Raw genomic sequence first — 21,480 nt, 5'->3', positions numbered from 1 at the left:
TCATTTCTGTGCAGGTCCATAGGCAAGTGGCAGGGCTGGCCTTGGCTGCAAGGGCTGGCACATGGCAGTAAGAGTCCAGCATAAATTGCTTGCAGCGCTTCTTGGACATAAGCCTCTGCAGAAATAGAACAAACTGTGATGTTGTTACTGGTGTGGAAATGAGTTGGGCATTTCGATGCTTTTCAGAGACTGGTAGCCTGCAAAGTTTGCCTCGTGGTGATTTCTTTTCCTTGTTCTCCTAATGAACAAATCAGAAGTACTGTGAAGGATTTAAAAAAAAAAAAAAAAAAAGAAAGAGTTTCTGCTGCTGAATCAGCTTAAGAGAAGTCTGTCAGCCCATTTGAGAAACCAGAGGTCTCTTTCCTTGCTTGTTTCCTTTGCTAGCCACCATAAGCTACTGGCTGAAGGCTTGTTCCAAGCATGACTTTCTAGAGCCCTTCATGAATTAATGTTAATGTACATGTAGCCACAGAGAAAACCATACTTCTAGTTCTCACTTGTGGGCATTTTTCCAAATCAGAGGAAGGCACTTGCAGTTCCCACCAGAAACAATGGGTACTGAAGACAAATTTGGTGAGGCTCATGTTATGCATAATCAGCAAAGAATGCTCCCTAATAAGACTGGGACGGGCAGAGGGTGCTGTTGCCAGCAGATGGTTGGGGAGTTGCCTCCTCTCTTTTGATTCCTGTTGGGCAGTGCCTTCTTATCTCCTCACCCTCTGCGGTGAGATGAACCCACTGCAGTCACTGTTGCTAGGGAAGTTGACCAGAGCATCTCCCTTGCCTGCCTGGGTCCTTATTTAACCCCGTCACTGTTCATGCTGGTGACTAAAAATCAATTGACTTGCTTTATGATGTGTTTGCACAGTCTTTAAATAAAGCACAGAGGAGAAAGAACCAAGCTATGAAATGTATGCTAGTTGTTAGCTAATAACTTAGAAGATACTAGTAATAACTTCTGGATTTAGCATACGTAAGCTCTATTGCCTAGTCATTTTCTAAAAAGGTAATAATATATATTAGGCTTCCCTGAGCTCTGCTGGCACTGTACGTATTAATGGGTTAGAGGTGCTGCTGAGCTGTAGTGTCTACAGCCTGTTCAGCAAGAAGCGTCTATGAAAAGTACTGTTGTGGTATGAGGAACTGCGTGCAGGCTGCACACACTGACTTGGAAACTTGCTCTGAGCCTGGACACTGCCCTGTGCTGAGCCGTGGTCCTGCTCACAGCCCTGTATCACGCTGTGTGCTTGGGGCTGGCCTCACAGGGAGCTGAAGGGCACGGTGTCCCTCAGAAACCTTGACCATCTGCTCTTCCTGTTAAGCACCTTTCCTGCATGGGGATTGAAACGCAGGTCCCCAGCATGCATTGCTCTTATCTGTTTGTTCCAGGCCAGGGCTGCTCATGTGGGCATAGCTGCTATAAAGGTCTGTGTTAAATGTGGAAATAATTAAGGCTCTAAGATAATAGCATGCCAGCATCTGCATTGTGTTTGGGTGTTAACTCCAACAGCCATAAAGGAACGTTAAGACCCAAACCACAGTACAGGAGATTTGCTTTGATAACAGGTGTATGCTCAGGAAGGAATAACGTGCTTTACCTGGGGAGAGGTATTTGATGCTTAGAAAGGAAGTGACACTTCAGTAATCAATATGTAACAAAATTCCTCCAATATCTGTTGCTCAGAGTTCATTTCACCTGTTTGAAATGAAACAGAGCTGTTGTAAGGCATGTGAAGTATTTCGATGCATGAATCTTTTCTTTCCGTTTTCTCTTTTCCCCCAGGAGGTGGCAAATTCTGTCTACTTGGTCATGGAGGTGAGTGTCTTTATTTTTTTTTTCTTTAACATGAATTAAGCAGACCAGTTTATTACACATGTAGTGCTTTCTGCTTAGCATCACGTGTGATGCTTTTGCTAATCTAATCTGCAGCTGCACGCCTCTGAGAACTGGAGCAGTGTGGGGAAAGATAGCAGTCAGTTGCATATTTCATATTGCTGTTGTCTGAAGGTCATGCTGGTACAGGTTTAATCAGTTGGCTGCCTTATTTCAAGGGCCAACCAGGTGTTACTGAGTAGTGAGCACTTCAAAGATGTGTGGAAAGAAAACTGTATCCACACAAACAAGCTGCAAAGCTTTTGCAAGTTTTCTTCCATCTTCAATCTTCCCTCTGAGGTCTTGCTGACTTTCCCTGATAATACAGAGCTTGTTGGGGAGAATTTTAGTTTTCAGCTATGGCTGCTCCCGAATTTTCCTTAGCCAGGTTGCTGGTGCTCTTTCAAGTGATGACCTGTCTGCTCTACTTTGGTTTTGTCTTTCTCTCTGTGCATGTACACAGATGTATACACATGCACACCAAAGCTAATTAATGCTGGTTTATCATTATGCAGTGTAGCGCGTAGGGGAAATGTGACACAGCAGGAGCCTATTGGAAAAGCTTTTTTCTACCACCTAATGAATACTTATTTTGATGTATATGTGATTATTTATCACCTGTGATCCTAGTGAAGTCTACTGAACTTGAAACCTTTTGATTTCCTTTACGTTAACTGAGCTTTCTGTTCCCCTTCCAGTACTGCAATGGCGGTGACCTGGCAGACTACCTTCACAGTAAGTAGAACAACATGGAGCATGTCTGGTGTATTCAGAAGGAATGACTGACTGAGAACCCATGGCAGTAAAAGCTAGTGTTGTAGTCTTTCCTATGTAGGTCAGTAGTGACTGAAGGATGTGGACTTTTAAGTCAGCAGATACCTGTTTTAGTTACAGGAGCCTTGAAGATTAGTCACATTTTAACACTACTGGGGACGTGGTTGTCCTCTTTCTTGGTCACTGCAAAAAGCTATTCATACTGAAGTCTTACATTTCTTTGGAGTTGGATCCCAAGAATATATTCAGTTTTCTTCAGTATCTTCCTTAGTAATGTTGCCACACATAGCACTGAGCACTTTCCTTATTTTACTGTATATTGAAGCTGACTATAGCATAGCTGGTAGTGTTGTGGGGGTGATGAAATCTTCAAGCTTCAGGATCTCTGAGGTAACATAGTATGGGTATCTGTGACTGCTGCCTTGAAGAACCTTTTGGTGAAACTGAAGTGCATCTTTGCCATTAAATTGAACAAAGTGTTCTTTCCACATTATCCAATTGTACTGTAGGGACTTGAGCCTTGCAAGTTATTTTTCAGTGTAGCCCTCTGCAGAGATACTGCATGCTGGTATATATGAAAATCAGTTTGTACCTGAATACCTCATAGGGTGACCTCATGAATACTTTGAACACTAGGAGAATAACATATTTAACAAGTTGCTTACATTTCTGCTGGTCTGTGACTCTGCTTTTCTTATTTTAAATTAGCTGTCTTGTTTTTGCATGCTAACTACAAGATTACTAAATAGGAAGAAATAACTTTAATCTCATTTCTTGTGTGGCTCTGGGTTATAGTTAAAGTTTTGTTCATTGTTTAAAATTTAAAGCTATTCAGCTGGATAATCCTTCAGGCTGCTTATTTGAGGTACACGATGCTGGGAAATAGCAGAAATTGAAGGATTAAAAGCTAAATTTACATTTGTCCTACAGCTAGCGTTGATATCCTTACAGTGATTATTTCAGGCTTGATGCTAGTATGTTGCATACTCTATTCATGCAGGGTAATGAAATGTGTTTGTCTGTGGATTTCAAATTTTCAGAAAGTATTAGTACTTAAGGCAAATGAAGAAATATTCTGCTTTTCTAGTGTTTTCTCAGTTTAAAATGTGGATAAGATAGAATTGACAGTAACTTATTTTCTTTAAATCCAGGTTTAGTATGCTTTTTTACATAGGTGATGGTGTTTTGCATCTGTTGGGTATTGCTATGCTTTAAAAGCAACATCTTTGAGATATTGTTGTGAATACCAAGTGGAAATGGCTTTGTATTTGATACCTTCTTAGTCAATACAAGAGGTAAATGTTAGTAATACAGTGCTTTTCAAAGTAGTCAAACTTCAGAGTTGCCAGTGTTCTGTTTAGCTTTTGGTCACATGAAATGAACCTTGTTGATGTTAAAGCACTGAGTTGTGCATGCTTGTTGACAAAGCTGTGTACAAGTTGGAACAGCTTCTAGCTGAATGATTTCTAAAAACATGGGTTTATAGAAAAGCTTCCTTCTCATACTGCTGCTTTTATGTGTACTATATATATTTTTTTTCTTCCTTCACCCAAAAAAGTGAAACATTCTCTACAATTAGCTAGGCTATTAGCACCGCTCACTTCCTTGTTTGTCAGATGAGCGCTCAGGAATCTGGTGGCTAGTTTGAGAAAGTGACAACAAATTATATTTGCAAAATGAAACTGAGTTTTATCCCAATTTGCCTGGGATAAGGTTTGGTCCTTCTATGCCTGAGTTAGTTGGAAAAAGTTACCTCTAACTCTGGTGTTTTGGTTTTTTCGTTTGTTTGTTTGTTTTACTGCTAAAGTATTTTACCCCAACAGCTGTGGTGGTCACTGGGAAACTGGAGGCTGTGTAGTTTTATGGTAACTCTTTAACATCTGTGTGCCAGTTGCCAGTGAAGAAGAAAGCTGAGCAGGCACAGGTCTCCAGAAGGAGGTGGACAGTAAAGGTCAGCAGAAAGAGAGTGAGTTATCCTCATCACTAAAACAGAAATCTGGGTTTTCCAGATCCTACGGCCTAGATGTTAATCTCAGCTCTTCCATCGTGTGGCTTTCTCCATTCCAGCACTGGAGAGGAGTTATCCCAAAGAAGTGTGTTTTTGCAGGCACTCAAGGTGATTTTTGATGATTTTCTCTTAAAGCAAGTTCATCTTGGAAAATTCATATTTATTCCAGAGTATTTCACTGGATGAGCACAGGAGCTCATCTTTATTGAGTGCTTATTGTGATGCTTCAGTTATTTTGATAATTGCATGATTGTATTTCACTGCAGCATCTACTTTCCCATTGACTCCTCAGACGTTTTTGCTCATAGTTCCTGCAGCACTTACGCAAGCAGCACATGCAAATCCCCTCGTTCTCATTGAATGAGATGCCTGTAAGCTTCCCAATCCATTCTGCCCTCTAATTACAAACATTAGGCAATATGGTAATTCCGTGTTGAATCAAAAGGCACTCTAATTCTACTTGTCTTTTTAACTGGACGACGTGCATATGTGCACGTTTTAATGCAACATGCATTTGTGTTGGATTAAACTGTCAGCCTCACCTCTTTGGTACAAGCTAAGATTGTATGTGTTCTACTGAGCAGAGTTTCTGAGTTGTTTAATGATTTCTCTTCTGATCTTGTTCAAATGAATTCTTTCATTTAAAGCCATCACAAGGTATGTTTTGAGCTTACAGTGGCAGATCTCTGCAATGTATGGTAGAACTGGGAGGCGTTTCAGAAGTTGCTGGTTGTGCTGTGTTAATAACTGGAGTTCTGTGGTTTATAACAGGAGATCAGAGCCTGTTGGTCTAAAATTTCTTTAAATTCTGTGAATTGGTGTTGACGCAGGACAGGCTGCTGTTGGTAGCTCATAAGCATGTATTCCTGACCCTTCTGAAAAGCTGCTTCTTGGAGATCACATCTCTGAAGAGAACTTAGCATCAGAACGCAACACTTCTTGATTTGACCATGAAGTATTCAAGGAGCTGTCATCTTCTAGTTTGGAGCAGTTGTGGGCAGTGCTTTGTAAGTGTGGTGTGAGGTCTTCTGTGCCACTCCTTCTTGCAGCTGGGCAATTAAGAACGCCCATGGTGAGACTCAGTCTGCCTCATGATAGTCCTCTGGCTCGTGCAGGAGGAGCCCTTCCAGGAGTCACGCCGGCCATGTGCTGGGTGAGCGGAGCTGGGGGAGTTGCAGGATGGACCCCAGATAAATCTGCCTGGCTTCTCTAAGTGTGACTGGATTGGGCCTCTGTCTAAGATACCTGTGGCACCTGTAAGAGAAGTTATTTTTCCCAAATAACTTTTCCAAAATGGAAAACGTCATGTAACCATCAAGTGTACTCCAGTGTGTTACCCCCTGGATCAGCTGCCAAGGCCTGTGTGCTACAGCTTGCCTGGCAGCCCCTTGCCAGGTCGAACACTCACTGCATTTCTGCACAGAGAGCTGCCCACAAAAACTACCTTTTTAGGTGGTTCCATCCTTCTCCTGTGCCTTGGGAGCTACCAGGCATGCAGGCCTCATGTTGACCCGCAGTTGATGTTTGTTCTGATCTACTGACCTGCGAAGCAGCCGTTCCCAGGGCAGTAAGCTGAGTGCCTCGTCACTGAAGTAGAGCCCATGAAAATAAACATGGGGATATTATTACTTCTCGGGAATAGCAAAGTGAGGCTTGTGAAACAGTTCTCTGCAATTATGTGTTGCTGACTATAGGCCTCCATGGAGAAGCCCAGTCTGCAGTGCAAGCTCAGTATTTTTCCAACAGTTTTCTGGTGAGGATGAGAAATTGCCCCTCTTTTTAATTCTTATTTCGCAGGGGCAGAAGCGCAAGTTTCCCCATTTGAGGTGCAGTAGAGACAGTGGGTTGTTTTGTTCTCCACGTCTGAATTGAATGTCCTACATATTCTCCCTATGCTGCTGGTAGTTGCCTATAGATCTTTTGCAGACCAATGTGTAAATGTTTCTGGCTGTCAGCAATCTCTGTGGTGGAGCATGGCTAGTGCTACTTCTCCTGGTTGCTGCAGAACAAGGTGACCTGATGTGGAATTAAATCTGTTAGTCTGAAGAAAATGAGATAGATGTCTGTAGGAACAATGTGTCAAGATGAGTTATGGCCAGTGCCCTGAAAAATCCACGTGCTGCGGAGTGTGAAGGGACCAGGAGTCTGACCCTTCAAGCTTCCACTGTGGGGTTTTGAATCCCTGAGCTTGAAGGTACAAGTTTTCCTTTTTGCTGAACTCTCCAGAGTCTCCTGTCTCTGACAGTGACAGTTGCATTTATTTCTCTGTCCTTCAGTTGGAGATTGCTGCTGTCAATTGGTAGACTGATGGGCTGAGTATGAGATAAGGACCCTTGTTTTTCTGTGTTGTGATGTCTGTTAAGAGAGTGAGGTAAAGGGTATGCCCCTGTGCTCCCTATGTAGCTTGCTTTTTTTCTGTTGCTGAGGGCAGCTTCTTAATTTCTGCCTTGCAGCACTGCAACAAGTCTTGAGACTTCATGCTACCAAGAATCTAGCAGAGCTGTGCCCAGTTTTGCTGTGCTGCAGCATGGTACCTTCTCTGTGCCATAGCAGATGGACTGGAGGAATCTCTGCAGGCTCAGGATTAGAGCTTAAATGCCACGTGTATCGGGAGCACAACGGTTTTGCAGGGTTAAGAGCTTCAAACAGAACTTCTGTGAAGTGGAAAAGTTGAAATTCAACAGAGATTAGTAACTTAGAGGCCTTATTTTATTCAGAGGAATATTTCTTCCTGATCTTGGCTGAGGGATGATGGCTAGCTTTGTGTTAGTCTTGCAGCCACCATGTTGTGTAAAAGGGAGGGTAACACCTGGAGAGATGCAGCATGCTGCTGGAGCTGCAGGTCAGGGCAAAGCTCTAAACAAAGCAGCTTCTCTGCTAGAGGCGAAGCGTACACAGCCAGGAGTTTGTAATTGCCTGCTAGCTTAATAAGGTTAAGAACTGCCAAGTTCCATGTTTTGCTTCTTGTCTGGGAGATGAGACAACCTGTCCTTTCCTGGGCTTGAGCTGAGTTGAGCAGAAGTCTCTTGCTGTTCTGTGTAAGGGTGGTGATTTAACTGTTTTTGAATAGGTTTCCCTGTTGCAGTAGACTTGAAGCTTTGTTAAAGAGCAGGCAGTGCTTTTTCCAGAAGATGCAAGTAGGTTTGGTAGACTTGTTTAAGCTGCCTCTTAATATCTTTAAAATCTCTTCAGAGAACCTCCCCTTATTGCAGAAGAGTTCTTGGATTCCAGCTGAGTGCCAGTTCATGAGGGAAGAAGGCCCAGTGAGGGGAGAGAAACTCTATATACACGTGCACTCCTGTCACATGGACGAGTCCAGGGCTGCCTGATAGCCGTGGTGACATTTCAGCTCTGCTTGTGCCTCTTTCCAGAACAGCGAGCTTTGGGAGTGGTGGGAGTCTTTCTGTTCTAAATACTGTTTAACTTATCTGTGTCCCTTGCTGTTTTCCCATGCACATATTTCAAAAGTTAGATTTTTAATTTCCTGTGTTGTGTTAAAGCTGCTTGCAACCTTATGTGTGTTTTCATAAGGATTCCTCCCTTCTAGCAGATGAAGCAGAGCAGCATTTTGAAGTTCCTGCCAGTTTGTTTTAAGGTCTTACTAGAGAGCAGCTGGAAAAACACTGATGAAGTCCCAAGTTATTTTCAGGGACCTTCTACAAAAGAAATTACTCTAAGTGGAATGGTGCTTTCTTCAAGCCTGACTTGCTTGGTGACTGATAAGGAAGCAGGCTGGTCGCACTGCTGGTCCTGTGGTTGGTTCAGCAGGCTGTTCCTGGCTTTGGCAAGAGTTTTGTACCTGTGGCTCTTAAAATAACGAGAACTTAAGTCGCTTCAGTTTGATCAGAAGGTCCAGCTGAATATTATTTTAATCTCTTCAATGTTTCTTAGTTCTCACATCTTGTCTTTTAGGAAGCTTGTAACTCAGGGGTGTGAAGTGCAGTGCTTCCATATTTGCAGAAATTGATTTTTTTTTTTTAATATGTTTATAAATAACTATGCAGGGGTCAATTGCTAGGGGTACCTTCAGTAGAATGAAGCATATTCCAAATATCTAACACTGGATTTGGATTGGAATTACAACTTGTTCTAGTGGGTAACGATGCACAAGGGTTAGGCCTAGACTTGGATTCATATCCCAGAGCTACAGATACCTGGTGGCCTTAATGCTTCCTACAGGCACATATTCTAATCCTGTCTGTGTTTCTAGGTTTAAACAAATTCTCCTTGAAGCTGTAATCTTAGGTATCTGATTGCTCTTGACCATAGCTCAAAGGTGACCCTCCCAGTCATCAGGCTGCAAGCCCTGTCTGGCTGGAAGCTTCAAGCTAGCTGGCAGCTCTTGCTGAGGGAAGCCCTAAACCTCATCAAATGTCATTTTTGGGCCCAGCTCATAAGCCAAATTCAGCGTCAGTTGCTGACCTGAGTTCACCGTAACTGTTAGACTCCCAGGGCTGAAAACAGCCTTGGCCACGGTATAAACTAGGAATGCAAAAAGTTTCTTTTAATGTTTGCTTTAATAATTTAGAAGTAGTGTGTAGAGAAAAAAGCCTTATGTGGAAGAAAAGAATGCCAAATTATGGTTAATTGCTATACGGTATCTACCCTCTGGGCTCTTCAGAGAACTACCATTGTAATTCTTTCATCTGTGGTTATTTTTTCCTCCTCTGTAGCTATGCGGACACTTAGTGAAGACACCATCAGGCTCTTTCTCCAGCAGATAGCAGGTGCAATGAAAATGCTGCACAGCAAAGGCATCATCCATCGGGATCTGAAACCACAGAATATCCTCCTCTCCTACTCTGGAGGCAGGAAATCAAATCCCAACAACATTCGCATAAAGATTGGTAAGACCCTGTTACAAGTGTCACCCTAACACCTTTCAAGGGAGTTTGGTCACAGATATGTGGCAACCTCAATTTCTTTTGGGAAATGTCTAGGAGGAAAAAAGAAATTTCTACACTTTTTAATATGTCCTAATGTTTTATTGCTTCCTCACTTAGTTTCTCTGCCAGAAATATCCAAGCTCATGTAACTTCAGTGAGCCCCCAGTCAGCAGGAGCAAGAGCTTTCTGCTCTGTCAGGACACAGATTAATGCAAAATAAATTGAGCGGGCCTTGCTCTGTTTCCAAGCTGAACAGTACTTCCCTTTGTAAAAACAGATACCAGCCTGCCCTAATAGGTTTGTAATCTCCAGGCTTACCAAAAAAAGAGCAGCTGCAGTGATTTATGTATGTCTTTTATTAGAACTGAGGGTAGATGCTGGTGTCTTTAAGGCCTAAAACTCACTGCTCTTCTGGCTGGCTTCACGGCATAAAGGAAGACAGGCACATCTCAAAGCAGATGTTGCCATAGTCTGAATTAGAGCCAGGTTTTGCAGCTGTGTCTTGAAGAAATTCACTTTCTGCATATTTGGTAAGGAAGATGGCAAGTAGCATGGCTGTCCCAGTAGTAGGGACAAATGCTCCAGAAACCCCACTTATCCCTTGTAGGCCTCAGAAACAAGTACTGGCTAGTATCACCCACAAGTATGTGGGTATCTGTCAGGTCATGTTATTCACAAACTGAAGCTGACACTGATTAAATACAACTGTTTCTTGCCTGAGCCCTGCAGTGTGGAGAAAGGGCTCTCATTTAGTTGAGAAATAGTGTTCAGTGGAAAAGTTGTTTGGTCTTTTTTTTTTAAATCTGCTGCCAATTTGGCTATGGCTGATGCATTTTGTGAAGTACAGAATTATCTGGAAGGTAGAAGTGATTGGGAACTGTAGACACAGGAGGGCTCCATGGCTACTTTTCAGCCTTCTTCCCACTTCCCTAAGAAATAAGTGGTCCAGGGAATAGCTAGTATTCCAATTAGTGACAGGTGACAGTATAAACAGCTGTGTCAGATCTCTCCTGGCTTGAAATATCTAATAACCTTGAGGGACCCTCTAAATATCATATGATCAGATGCTGAGTAACCTGTAGATGTAATTCATATTGGTATTCCTAGCCCCTGGCTTTTCCATCTACCGGGTGAACTAATGGCTCAGCTTTCTCCCTTCTGAAGGAACAGACTAAGACTTTTTCAGTAGGGCAGTTCAAGAAATCTGAATGGTGGCAAGCTGTGGTTTCTCTTGGATGCTTGTTACACTTTTCAATGGAGGGTAACTTTCAGTTCTGCAAATTGAAAGCTGAGACAGCAGCAGGTGAATTGGCTAGTGTGACCTGGCACACCATCTCTGAAGTCAAGAAAATTCTAGCAGCTAGCATTTTGGAATGCAGGCCAATAGATACAGAAAGAAGTTACTGCTGATTTCTGAAAATGATTGAGAATTTATTCTTCTAAATACTTTAAGCAGCTTGGTTTTCCTTTTTTCAGTGTCCGCATTGTGCAATAAGCACATGGATGTTACTGCTCAGGGAGAGGTATCTGTCTTATGGTTCAGATGGGGTGCTTTACCTGCTGTGAGGACTCGTAGGAACTGTGGGAATCAACAGCGAAGGTCCAGGCTCTCTAGAACTTCTGTATCTGATCTTGACCCACCTCTCTTTCTTTTTATAGCTGACTTTGGATTTGCCCGATACCTGCAGAATAATATGATGGCAGCAACTTTATGTGGTTCACCGATGTACATGGTAAGTGATTGCTTACAAGTTTTTCTGCATTGCTTTTGCTTCATCCTCCCCAGAAACAAATGTTCATTTTCCATTAGTCTTCCCTCCTCTGAGAGTGAGTTTTTATTTATTTGTCTAAAGAAGAGAAACAACCAAATATCTGTTAGACAGGGATACTTCCAAGTTCTAGCTGCTGGTAGTGTCTGACAACAGGTGCCTGTGTTGTCGTCTAACTTTCAGGTGAGCTGTTCATAAGTAAAACTGAACAAAGCAGAATATTCATTTCTCTCTGCTCCCAAAAACTGCATCTCCCAGGGATGAGCAGAGCCTCTCTGCTGAAGGCACTGGGAAATGAAATGTAATTCCTCTGCTACAAGCAAAGCAAACAACAACAAGTGAGGGCCAGGATGATATTTCACACATCTGGCTGTATTTCAAGTGTTGCTTCCTTGTTGAAGAACCTCAATAAATCACTGCTTCAGCAGGCTTTTTTGAGGCTGTGGTTCCACAAGCCCACTGTCACCCTGAGTCTTGCAGTTGTTTTTGTGAAGGCTAGAATGCTGGAGGGAGGTCCCAGTGTAATAGTAGTTCTGTAAAATTCCAGCTGTTCTTAGCTCTTCAGTCTTGCAAAATCCTCTCAGTCCTATGAACGTATCTAGACACAGGTATTGCCTTTCTTGCTAACTTACAGCAAAGTATGTTTTCTACTCAGGGAATTGATGTAAATAGAGCCTATCTGCTTCTGTTTGCAGTTTGTTTCATTTACTCTCACTCACTACTCTAACCACTGTTTGCACACCGATTCTTCCACCAAACCAACTACTTCAAGGGTGGCTTCTTAGCTTGAGAAACAGATGAGTTCAAAAAAAAGGAAGTGATCCCTTCCACTTCCTTTGCACATTTTAGTCTAGAACCAGGATGTGAGGAGGTGATCTGTTGTTTGTGTCCTTGGAAGCAGTCAGGACCAAGTCTGTTGTTGTTGCACCAAGTCTGTGAAATTAAAAATGACAAAACCAGGCTAGCAATAAAAATGTCAAAACCAGCCATGTAATAGTTCTGGAGGCTGTGGGTGCCTGAGCTCAAAGTAAAAAGCTGTAATAGATCAGTTTAGAGTAAAGATTTTAGAAGTACTCTGGGGACCATAGGCATGTTCTAATGCTTTTAAGTCTGAACCCTTTAGGCAAAGAGTTAGGCTGGACTGTGCTACCCTGCACAGAGGTAGTGTGTCTGATAGTCTGTTCCACTGTACAAACTCAAGCAAAATTAGACTTCCTCTCTTTCTCTTTCTTTGAAGTCTGATGTTTATTTGAACTATGCTATATGTGAAGATGATGTCATTTTTTTTTTTTTTTTCTCCTAGGAGAGTTTCCTGAAATGTCTATTTTTAGTGATACTTTTTCTTTCCGAGTCTCCTATGAAAGTAAATCAAAATGTCTGGCTCTTTTTTTTTTGAGGCCTGGAAGAAATTACCATGACCTCTTGCTATTTTGTGTTTTTATTTTCAAGACCTCTGGAAAGGGATTCTCAGAATGCTTAATGTTGTTCTCTAGTTACTGATAGGTTTGAGGGAGGATCAGTAGGGAGGGTGAAACTGGGATTTAGGGGATATTTGAAGCCTGTCTCTATTGCTATTGTGGATCATGTGCATTAGCTCTGGGAACATCTGCAAGAAGGCAAGCCCTTGTTCCCTCTTAACCCATTGCTGCTCTTTTCATTTTGCTTCTTTACAAAGAAAGGCATGTTAACCATACCACAGCAAGCTTTGTGGCTGAATGCCGATATGGTCCATGTCACATGAGGCTTGAAACCCCCATCTACAGTTCTTGTCCTCTGGCTTTGCTTGGTATCATCCCTCCTTCCCTTGTTGACAGGAGCTTGTCTATCCCTAACTTTCTCACTGCCACTTTTTTCCATTACATGTGGCCTTTGCTCCTAACAGAGCTAGAAAATTGATCCTGTTCCATGCTGGCAGTGCTACGATGAAATCTGTTGTTACAAATGTGTGGGATTAGCAAGCCTGCCCTTCTGCCCCTCTTGCATCGCTGCTGCTTCCCATGCATGCTGTGTGCTGAACCTACAGCTCGTGCCATGCCCAGTGTCTGGACCAGGCCTGGGAGAGAGCAGCCAAGGACATGGTGTGGGGTTGGAAGGCAAAGTCTGAGGCACAGTGGGGCTTATGCTGCTGGACTGCAGCGCACAGATGTGGCTTTGAAACCAAACTGTGGCCTTGGCAGCAGGCTCTGGAGCATAATTAATATGCTGCCATCTTGGGCTAAATAAGGAGAATGAGGGGTGCTGATAAAGGTCGAGGCTTCAGTTTACCTGTGTAGTGTGAGCCTTTGCTTTTTTTCAAGTCATTTACCTGTTGCTTGCTTTGCTTCAGAAGATGTGTGGTTTCAAAGAGATGTCTGAGTGCAGGTTGGTTCAGCAGAAAATGGTATGCTTGGGATGGGACAGAACTGTGTTTTCCCAAAGGAGGTGTAACAGCATAGGGGTTTTTAAAGCATATTGGTGACTTCTGCTCCTTTCTTGCAGCTGCCAAAAATATCTGCATCTTTTGTATAAGACAAACTTGTGTTCTCTTCCCTAAAAAGGCACCAGAAGTCATTATGTCTCAACACTACGATGCCAAAGCTGACCTCTGGAGTATTGGAACCATCATTTATCAGTGTCTGACAGGAAAGGCTCCTTTTCAGGTGAGTTGCTTAAATCTAAGGTTTCTGAATCATTATATATATTTTTAAATCCACTATTACTATTTTCTAAATCCACTTCCTCTAAAGCATCTGTAATCTATATTGTCACATGGAACCAGCCTTGCCCTTGTCTGTCAGTCCAGTATATTGGCAGTGTGGTATTTTGTATGTTTTAATGCTGGAAGTGATACCAGAAGATGAGACTCCTTTCTTTCTCTGAACTGTGTGTCAAAGAGATGTGTTTCATGGTTATAAATCCTTAGGTAAGGTTATCTCTTTAGGAAAGTTATCATGGACCAGCTAAACCAGTGGTATTTCCAGGCACACTCTTTATTTTTCTTAAAGTAAGTTTGTTTACGACTGTGCTCAGTGTATACTCAACCAAATTACAAACACCAATTATGAAAGGACAATTACAAGTTAATGTTAAGGATGATTTGGTGGTAATGTGTAGCAGCTGAAGTAACTTTTGTTTTTAGAGCAGCTAATTAGGTTCTTAGCTAAAGGATCTTATCTGACATCTCACAGCAGTCCTTTCCAACATGAAGTGTTTAAGTTGATCAAGTCCAAACTGCTTCAAATACAGTGCAGTCTGGTAAAACTCCACCCTGTAATTTATGCCACAACTGCTGGCTGAGTTAGGACGTATCAGTTTTGAAAAGCATCCTCTGCCTTACAACCACTTGAAGTACTGTGCTTGTCAGGTGTTCTCCTTGCTGACCTATAGCATAGAGAGATGCTCAAGTTGTTGATGCTTCTTTACTCATTTGAAGTTTGAGTTCTGCAGAGCTCATCTGTCTAATCCATGGAAAAACAGGAAACCACAGATTTGCATACTGGTGTCAGTTCCAGTTCATGCATGGCAGTGCTTTGGCTTCAGATCAGTGAGGGCAAATGTGATCTGTGGCCTTTTTTTTCCCTCCTCTTCTGACTTCTCTTCATCCTGTCTTTTTTTTTTTTCCCCGAAGATGAGGAGTAGAATCTATGCTCATGTAGTAGGCCAAACTTCATGTGCTACAGGATTTTCTGAGCTATAGCTCCACAGTTCTTGACAATTTCATATGAGACCTTGAATGTTTATATAGTTATATCAACAGGAAGGAAAAAGTGAATTCTCTATCTGTTGTAGGAAACAGTGTACAAATACAGAAGTGAACTGATGGTATGTTTTGGTTTTATCTCAGAGATAAATATAATTTAGTTTTATATCAGGAAAAAATGGGGGTGGAGAAAGCTTTGACCCTATGTGCTTGGGGAGCCTTACACCAATTAAGTCTTGTCTCTTGGAGCCTTTTAGTCTCTGAAGGCCTGTGATGTTGTACTCCTTCAGGTGGTGTTAGGCTGTACCTGTGTGACTTTCACAGGTGTTTTTTCACTTAAGTTTTTCCACTTAAAATATCTCACACAACCTGGGGGCATCTGATTTCTTTGGAAGGAGTTAGGTAGCCTTTGTTATTGGTCATTGAAGTATGTCACAGAAATGTTCTCCTGAAAACATTTGTTCTTAGAGTGAGGATTTCTCACAGGAAATAAAATTAAATACCAGTCAGCTTCATTCAGCTCTCCAGCCAAGATTTTGGGTGGGAAGATAGGCAATGGGCTGTTGTTATTCTGACCACGAGTCCTCAGGCTCACATAGAGGTGAGGCAGTTCTGTAATGCCTGCGTTCCCTTGAGCCATGGCACTCTCTTGCCTTGCACTGGGCAATGAAAGGGTACTTCAGTCCCTGCCCAGCAGTTCCTGATCATTGCTTTGTGCTTGCCTGACCCAATAACTTCTTTCTCTCCCAAATGCATCTGGCGTCTGTTGGGTTGGGGGGGTCATTTGTTTCTCTATTTTGATTTACTTTCTTCCCCATGCCCTTTTCTCTTGTGGGGTTTGTGTTTTGAAACAAAATGCTAGCCTCTTTTGTTACCACAGTAGCAGCTGTGGACTTGTTTGATTAGGGAGAAAGAAAATCTCAGCCCAGATGGTTCTCTGTGTACCATCTATTTGTTTTGACTGTGTTACAAACTGCCTTCTCTAGGCTGCAAGTTTCAGGTGAATGAAGCCTGTCCAGGGCAGATGTAGGAAAGCTAGTTAAAGGTTAACAAGCTTTATTTCTTTGTTGGCATGACTATTTTGTAAGAATTTGCTGATGGACAGGCTGTTATTTGCAGGGCTCTGAAGAGAAGAGACGAGGGTGATTGATAGACTGGTGGACTTGTGGTCAGAGTTACTGGGGAGACCCCAAAGCTGGTGCTTTTCGGGGGGGATATCTAGAAATAGGTGGAGAGGTAACAGGGTCACTTTGCATAGTGCCACCAGCAAACCTGGTTGTACAGGGCAGCCAGGAACTGGATTTCTCATGGTAACCTCTTCAGGCTAAATCCTCACAGTATGTTCCCTTCCAGACTATCCAGGACAGTGCCTCACCTCTAGCTAGCTGAGATTCCCATGGGAATTAAACATGCTGCATTTGGGCTCTCTAGCTGTCTATGAGCCAATTAAACAACTTCATGGGTATGCAAACCCAAAGGACTCCAGTGTTATCTGTAGCAAGGAGGAATTAGGTGTCTAAAAATAAATGGGCTTCTGGGGACTGGGTTAGATGGAGAAAAGATCAAATGTGTGGAAAGGCTGAGGCAGCTGTCAGTCTAGAAAGTGCTTGTAAATCTAGACAGAGGTGTGTGTGTGTGTGTGTGTGTGTATGTGATTTATAGTTGTCTCAAAGTTTTAATTTTAACTGCAGCTGGGTCACCCAAGGCAACTTCCCAAAGCCATTCCTGTTCCTTCCCTGCATGCAGACAAGAAAGAAGCTGCAGATACTCAGTGTGAACAGTTGGTAGGATGGCCTGTGAAGCTGTCATAAGGAGCTTTTTGTATGAAATGTGCTCATAAACAAAACAGCGAGTCTGCCACAGGGATGGGATTAATAGGATTCATAATCCCTATAAACAGATCTGCTGAGCACTGCGTTCATGTGGAACTGTTAATTTGCCTTGCCTAATAAGTGCTCTGCACTTGTGTCTCTTCATTCCTGTCACCCAGGACAGGAATTGAATAGTGCATTTCCAGGTCTTGCTGCTATCCTGAGAAATGCCTTGAGAGCGTAGCAGCTTTCTCTTGTGCTTAGGGAGTAAAAGATTGGGCCATCAGGTCCTGCTAAAGACCAGGAGACCTGGTTGTCTGCTGCTGGAACTCTTACATGAATCTCCTCGATGCTGTATGGCCATGGTGTGCTGTTGATGCATGAAGAGAACTGAGGAGCAGGGAAGGGAGGGAGAGAAAGAGAGAGAGAGACAGAGAGAGAGAGAGAGCACAAGTTGCAGGTCTGGCAGTTCTGAAAGAGTTAACCTGCATGCGGATGTTCTTGTCCCAGCTAGCTGGTAGATGAAAAATTAATTTCTAAGCCTGACGTACCAAGTCTGCTGCTTTATTTCTGAGTCAATTCAATTGGCGTAAGTACTAGGATTATATATCACTTAAAACAACTGCTGTGTTGTAAAATGGGCCTTGAGGAAAACAAGGGGAGGAGGACTTCATTCCCAGAATTTGAACTTCTGGCTTATTTGTTAGTCAGGCTCCTCTCTGTGTCCATAGGCAGACGTATTCCTCATAGAGGTTAAAAAGTGGTGGTAGGCTGCTGTACAAAAACTTGGCACAGTGATAAACTTGTTGCTGTAGTCTAGTGTGTGTGTGTGTGTATGTATATATATTAGACTATATATATACTAGACTATACATATATATATTTTTTTCTGTTGCTTGTGCTTTCAGGATCCCCTGGATGCTTGCCACTTAGCTGGAGCAGATACCATTACGAGTGCTATGAAATGTTGACTAGACAGTGCTGTTCACTGAGGGTGTGAATGTCTCTGGTCCTTCTCTGACTGAGCTCTGTGCTTTTGCATCCAGCTTTCCCCCCAAGCACAACAAACCCAGTGCTGAGAGCTTCTGGAAGCACCACTGCTTGTTGGGTGCAATTTATTTGCAGGCAGCCAGCACCAAGTGGGATTTGGCAAGGCTCTGCTGAATGCCTGTGTTGGCTAAACATATTTCCACTGCTGTTCAGGACAAAGGAGCAGAGTGGCAAGACTGAATTTGTCTGTCTGTCTGATATATATAGAAAGGACAGACAAAACCAGACCAGTGCAGCTGCTCCAGAGAAACGTGAGAGGAGGAGCAAGGGCAGGGGCTGGCCTGCTGCTGTGTCTCCTACGTGTGGGGAAAATAAAGCTGAATTACCCATTCTGTACCCTGGTTTCTGACAAATGGATGCTGTCCTACAGGTAGCATCTGGCTCTGCATTACCTGGAGTGGTCCAGTTGTTAGGTGCATACCTGGAGTGGTCCAGTTGTTAGGTGCATACAAGGACTTCCTAGTGTTCTGGTTAGGTAGGCTGCATCTCCATAGATTAGTATCTCTCTAGATGAAGTCCTTAATACCTAGAACTGCCATTTCAATTCCTTCCTCTAGTGCCTAATGTGAAGAGGGGCTCTTTATTGAGGATGTTGTTTCTAGGCACCAGCTTGGATGGAAATCTCCTCTCCTGAGAGGAGGTTTCTTAATGACTTTGCGTATGTACTGCTTTTAATATACCCCATCGTCATTGCCAGGAAAATTTCTGACAAAACAGTGTTTGAAGTAGATCAGAGCTTCATTGTATTTGTGAAACAATTGAGTTGTTGCAACAGGAAATGAACAGAGTAAACAGCCAAGGCTTGTGCCTCTCTCTTGTGAGCAGACTGCTTCCCTGCAGTAGAGTTCTGTTCCTTCTTGTTCATTGTCTGTCAGGCGTATTTTTCATTCTGCAGAGTGCTGTGGCTGAGCCATTTGGTGCAGTGTGTACACTTGCCTCGTTGAAGTTTGCCAAATATTAAGAATCTAATTACAGTGCAAGATCTGCAAGGGGTAAGGTGTAAAATGGAGTTTTACCAAATCGAACTGAATGGCAGTGACTGGAAATGCTGACATGACAGAGATTGGCATCTGCATAACAGCATGCTTTGCTGAACTCCATTCATTTTTATGGTTTCTCAAGAATGTATTTTGCACCTCCTGTTTGAATCCCTGCTGTGTCTGTGAGTGATGGAGGACAGATTATTACAGAAAGAACCAGGAAAGCTTGATTTCCTTCTCTTAGGAATCCAGTAGCTCTGTTTGTGCAAGGATCTGGGAGGGTGGGTGTGTAAACAGCAATGCCTGTTTGGTCTTACTGGTACCAGTTGGTAGAAAAGCTAGTAAGTTTGGTTTGCTATCAGTAAGCAAGATGTGTTGCTCTCATCAGTCTTACAGCAGTCTGTTGGTATTAGCAGCTACCTCTGGTTTCTTTCTGAGTATTCTACTAAGCTTTCTCAGTTGTTCTTAACTTCATGTTCATCTTCAGCCAGAGGGAATACGTGATGTTGAAACAGCATCTTATGTGGCTGCTTTTCCAGCTGTGCTGTGTTAGTGGTATTGTGATGGCCATCTGCGGATTGGCTTGTCTGATTTGCCATTTTAAGCATCTTAATTGACCTTAGATGCTTCCAATTTTGAAATGGAAGTAGGTGGAAGGCTCGAGGGTTTTTGGAGCCTACAACACCAGGAGAGCTGCCTGATGCCTCCTGGTTCACACTTTCCTAAACATTCTGCTGCACCAGTAATTGCTTGCATGCGAATCTTCCTAATCTTCCTTCCCTGTTTATATTTACCTTGTCTGTGTCATCCCAGCCTACTCTCTCTTTAATAAAGAGAGTTTGCCTAAGCAGAAAAGCTTAAGACATTGGGGTTAGCTTCCTAGCCTGTATTTATTCATTGTATAAAGCAAATGGAAAAGTGACATTAGGAGATCTTTGTCTGTGCTTCTGTACTGGAAGTGTTATTTTTAACCTCAGTTGTGCCAAGCCTTTTTTTATCTCCTCTTACAATTTGGGATCTTGTCCACATTCCCAGCAATTGTGTACGTTAATGCAGAAATACGACCTGTAGCTTGAGACCTTCTGGCTTCCTGGAATTAAAATAGAAAACTGATTCTGTTGCTGTTTCCTAATGTTCCTGATTTCTTCAGATTCCTTGTCCATCAACAGAATCCCTGCCCCTTTTCTAAATACCCTGCAGCAGTAATCCATGTTGGCAGCAGGAGCTGCCATTTGTCATTTGGGACTCCTCACGTCTGCAATTATTTGGTGTCCTGAGTGAGGCTATTAGCTCAGCTCTGACCTGAGCACTGGAGCCCACTGAAATGAAGCTCAGCCCTCAGAAAGGGGGAGCAGGGCAGAACCAGGTCAGGGACAGAAAGGCAGGAGGCTGAAATGCTATGTTCTCACTCTGGATCAGTGCTAGCTTTTTAGACTAAAGCAATCTGCAGTTTCTCATTGTCTGTTAGCATTTGAAAAGTGCCTCTCTGCTCTTCAGAGTAACTGTGAAATAGAAATGTTAATCCTCTTCCTTTATTGTCAGTTGTTTCATGCACTGGTTTTATTTTTCCTTTACAGGCCAGCAGCCCACAGGATCTTCGTCTCTTCTATGAGAAAAACAAGATACTGATGCCAAAGTAAGCATTTCCCAGTGTTGCTGTTCGTATGCACTTGTTTACTCTGTCTTTACACCTATCCCTGTGTCTCCCTGCTTGTCATCTGAGAGATGACTGTAAAATATTTGGCAACTTGCCTTGCCCCATTCCTTAAACCAATGGTGATGTGGCCCAGAGAAAGAGCATTGCGTTTCCATAGGTGGTGTTCTCTCTTTCTATAGATAACGCTGCCCTCCTTAATTGCAAAAAAAAAAAAAAAGCAAACAAACAAACAAAAAAAAAACAGGATTTCAATGATGTCAGGAACCAGGCAGTGGTCCTTTCTGGTGTATGGCTTCCTTGAGGTCAGGAACGGCTGTTTATTAAGAATAAAATAAAAATCATGGCAATTCTTGAATCATGCAAGCAGCCAAACTGCAGTCTCTCTCCTGTAACCTGCTGTACCTGACTGTGTAGATCACATTGCTGTTTATCACGTGTCAGGACAGCAACTGCTTGCGTCCATCCTGCTAATAGGAGGAAATATTATAAGCTCTATGGAAATGGACACTGCTGCAGTCTCCATGGGTCATATGGGGAAGATAACTCTTTTCATCCCAGGGGTGTATGTTACCTAGCGATGCAGCCAGCTCAGTGCTCTGATTTGTCAGTATATTTTGATTTTGTTGCTGTGGTCTGTACTTCTGATCTGTGTTCTTAAAGCCAAGCCTCATGTGTGCTTTTGAAATCAGCCTAGTCGAGGAAAAGGACTGAAGTTCCAGATTACATATCCAAATATTGGAAGGCATTTTTACCCAGAAAATTAGCTTCTGTTTGGCAGAGCTGCTAATGCAGCCACATATGCAGGAAGTTCCTTGAGTTGCTTTGTATAGATTTTTCCTTATCAGTTCAGGCAGGTCCAAGAGATGAGGGGAGAAACTGCAAAGAAGCCAGAGTGATTAGCAATGACTTGTGCTAAGCATTTTGTTCTCCTTTAAGTACTTCATATTCTGATCTGAGGCAGAGAGGCAAATTTTTGATCAGAATTAAAGTTGG

The 21,480-nt window shown here is 42.8% G+C and overlaps 1 protein-coding gene across 2 annotated transcripts in view; it reads left to right on the top strand.

Annotated features, from left to right (window-relative positions):
• ULK1 (unc-51 like autophagy activating kinase 1) overlaps window positions 1-21,480 on the top strand; it is a 90,316-nt gene that overhangs the window by 28,873 nt on the left and 39,963 nt on the right. For both annotated transcript variants that reach the window (XM_415091.8, XM_015275647.4), the window contains 6 exons: window positions 1,784-1,816; window positions 2,572-2,608; window positions 9,329-9,502; window positions 11,201-11,274; window positions 13,848-13,949; window positions 20,408-20,466. In XM_415091.8, the coding sequence (XP_415091.5) occupies window positions 1,784-1,816; window positions 2,572-2,608; window positions 9,329-9,502; window positions 11,201-11,274; window positions 13,848-13,949; window positions 20,408-20,466 (479 nt within the window). The remainder of the gene's footprint in view (window positions 1-1,783; window positions 1,817-2,571; window positions 2,609-9,328; window positions 9,503-11,200; window positions 11,275-13,847; window positions 13,950-20,407; window positions 20,467-21,480) is intronic.

This window comes from Gallus gallus, chromosome 15, assembly GCF_016699485.2.
Source record: "Gallus gallus isolate bGalGal1 chromosome 15, bGalGal1.mat.broiler.GRCg7b, whole genome shotgun sequence".
Lineage (NCBI taxonomy): Eukaryota > Metazoa > Chordata > Aves > Galliformes > Phasianidae > Gallus > Gallus gallus.
The sequence above is the reverse complement of the archived record's forward strand: the minus strand, read 5'-3'. Positions and strand labels throughout refer to the sequence as shown.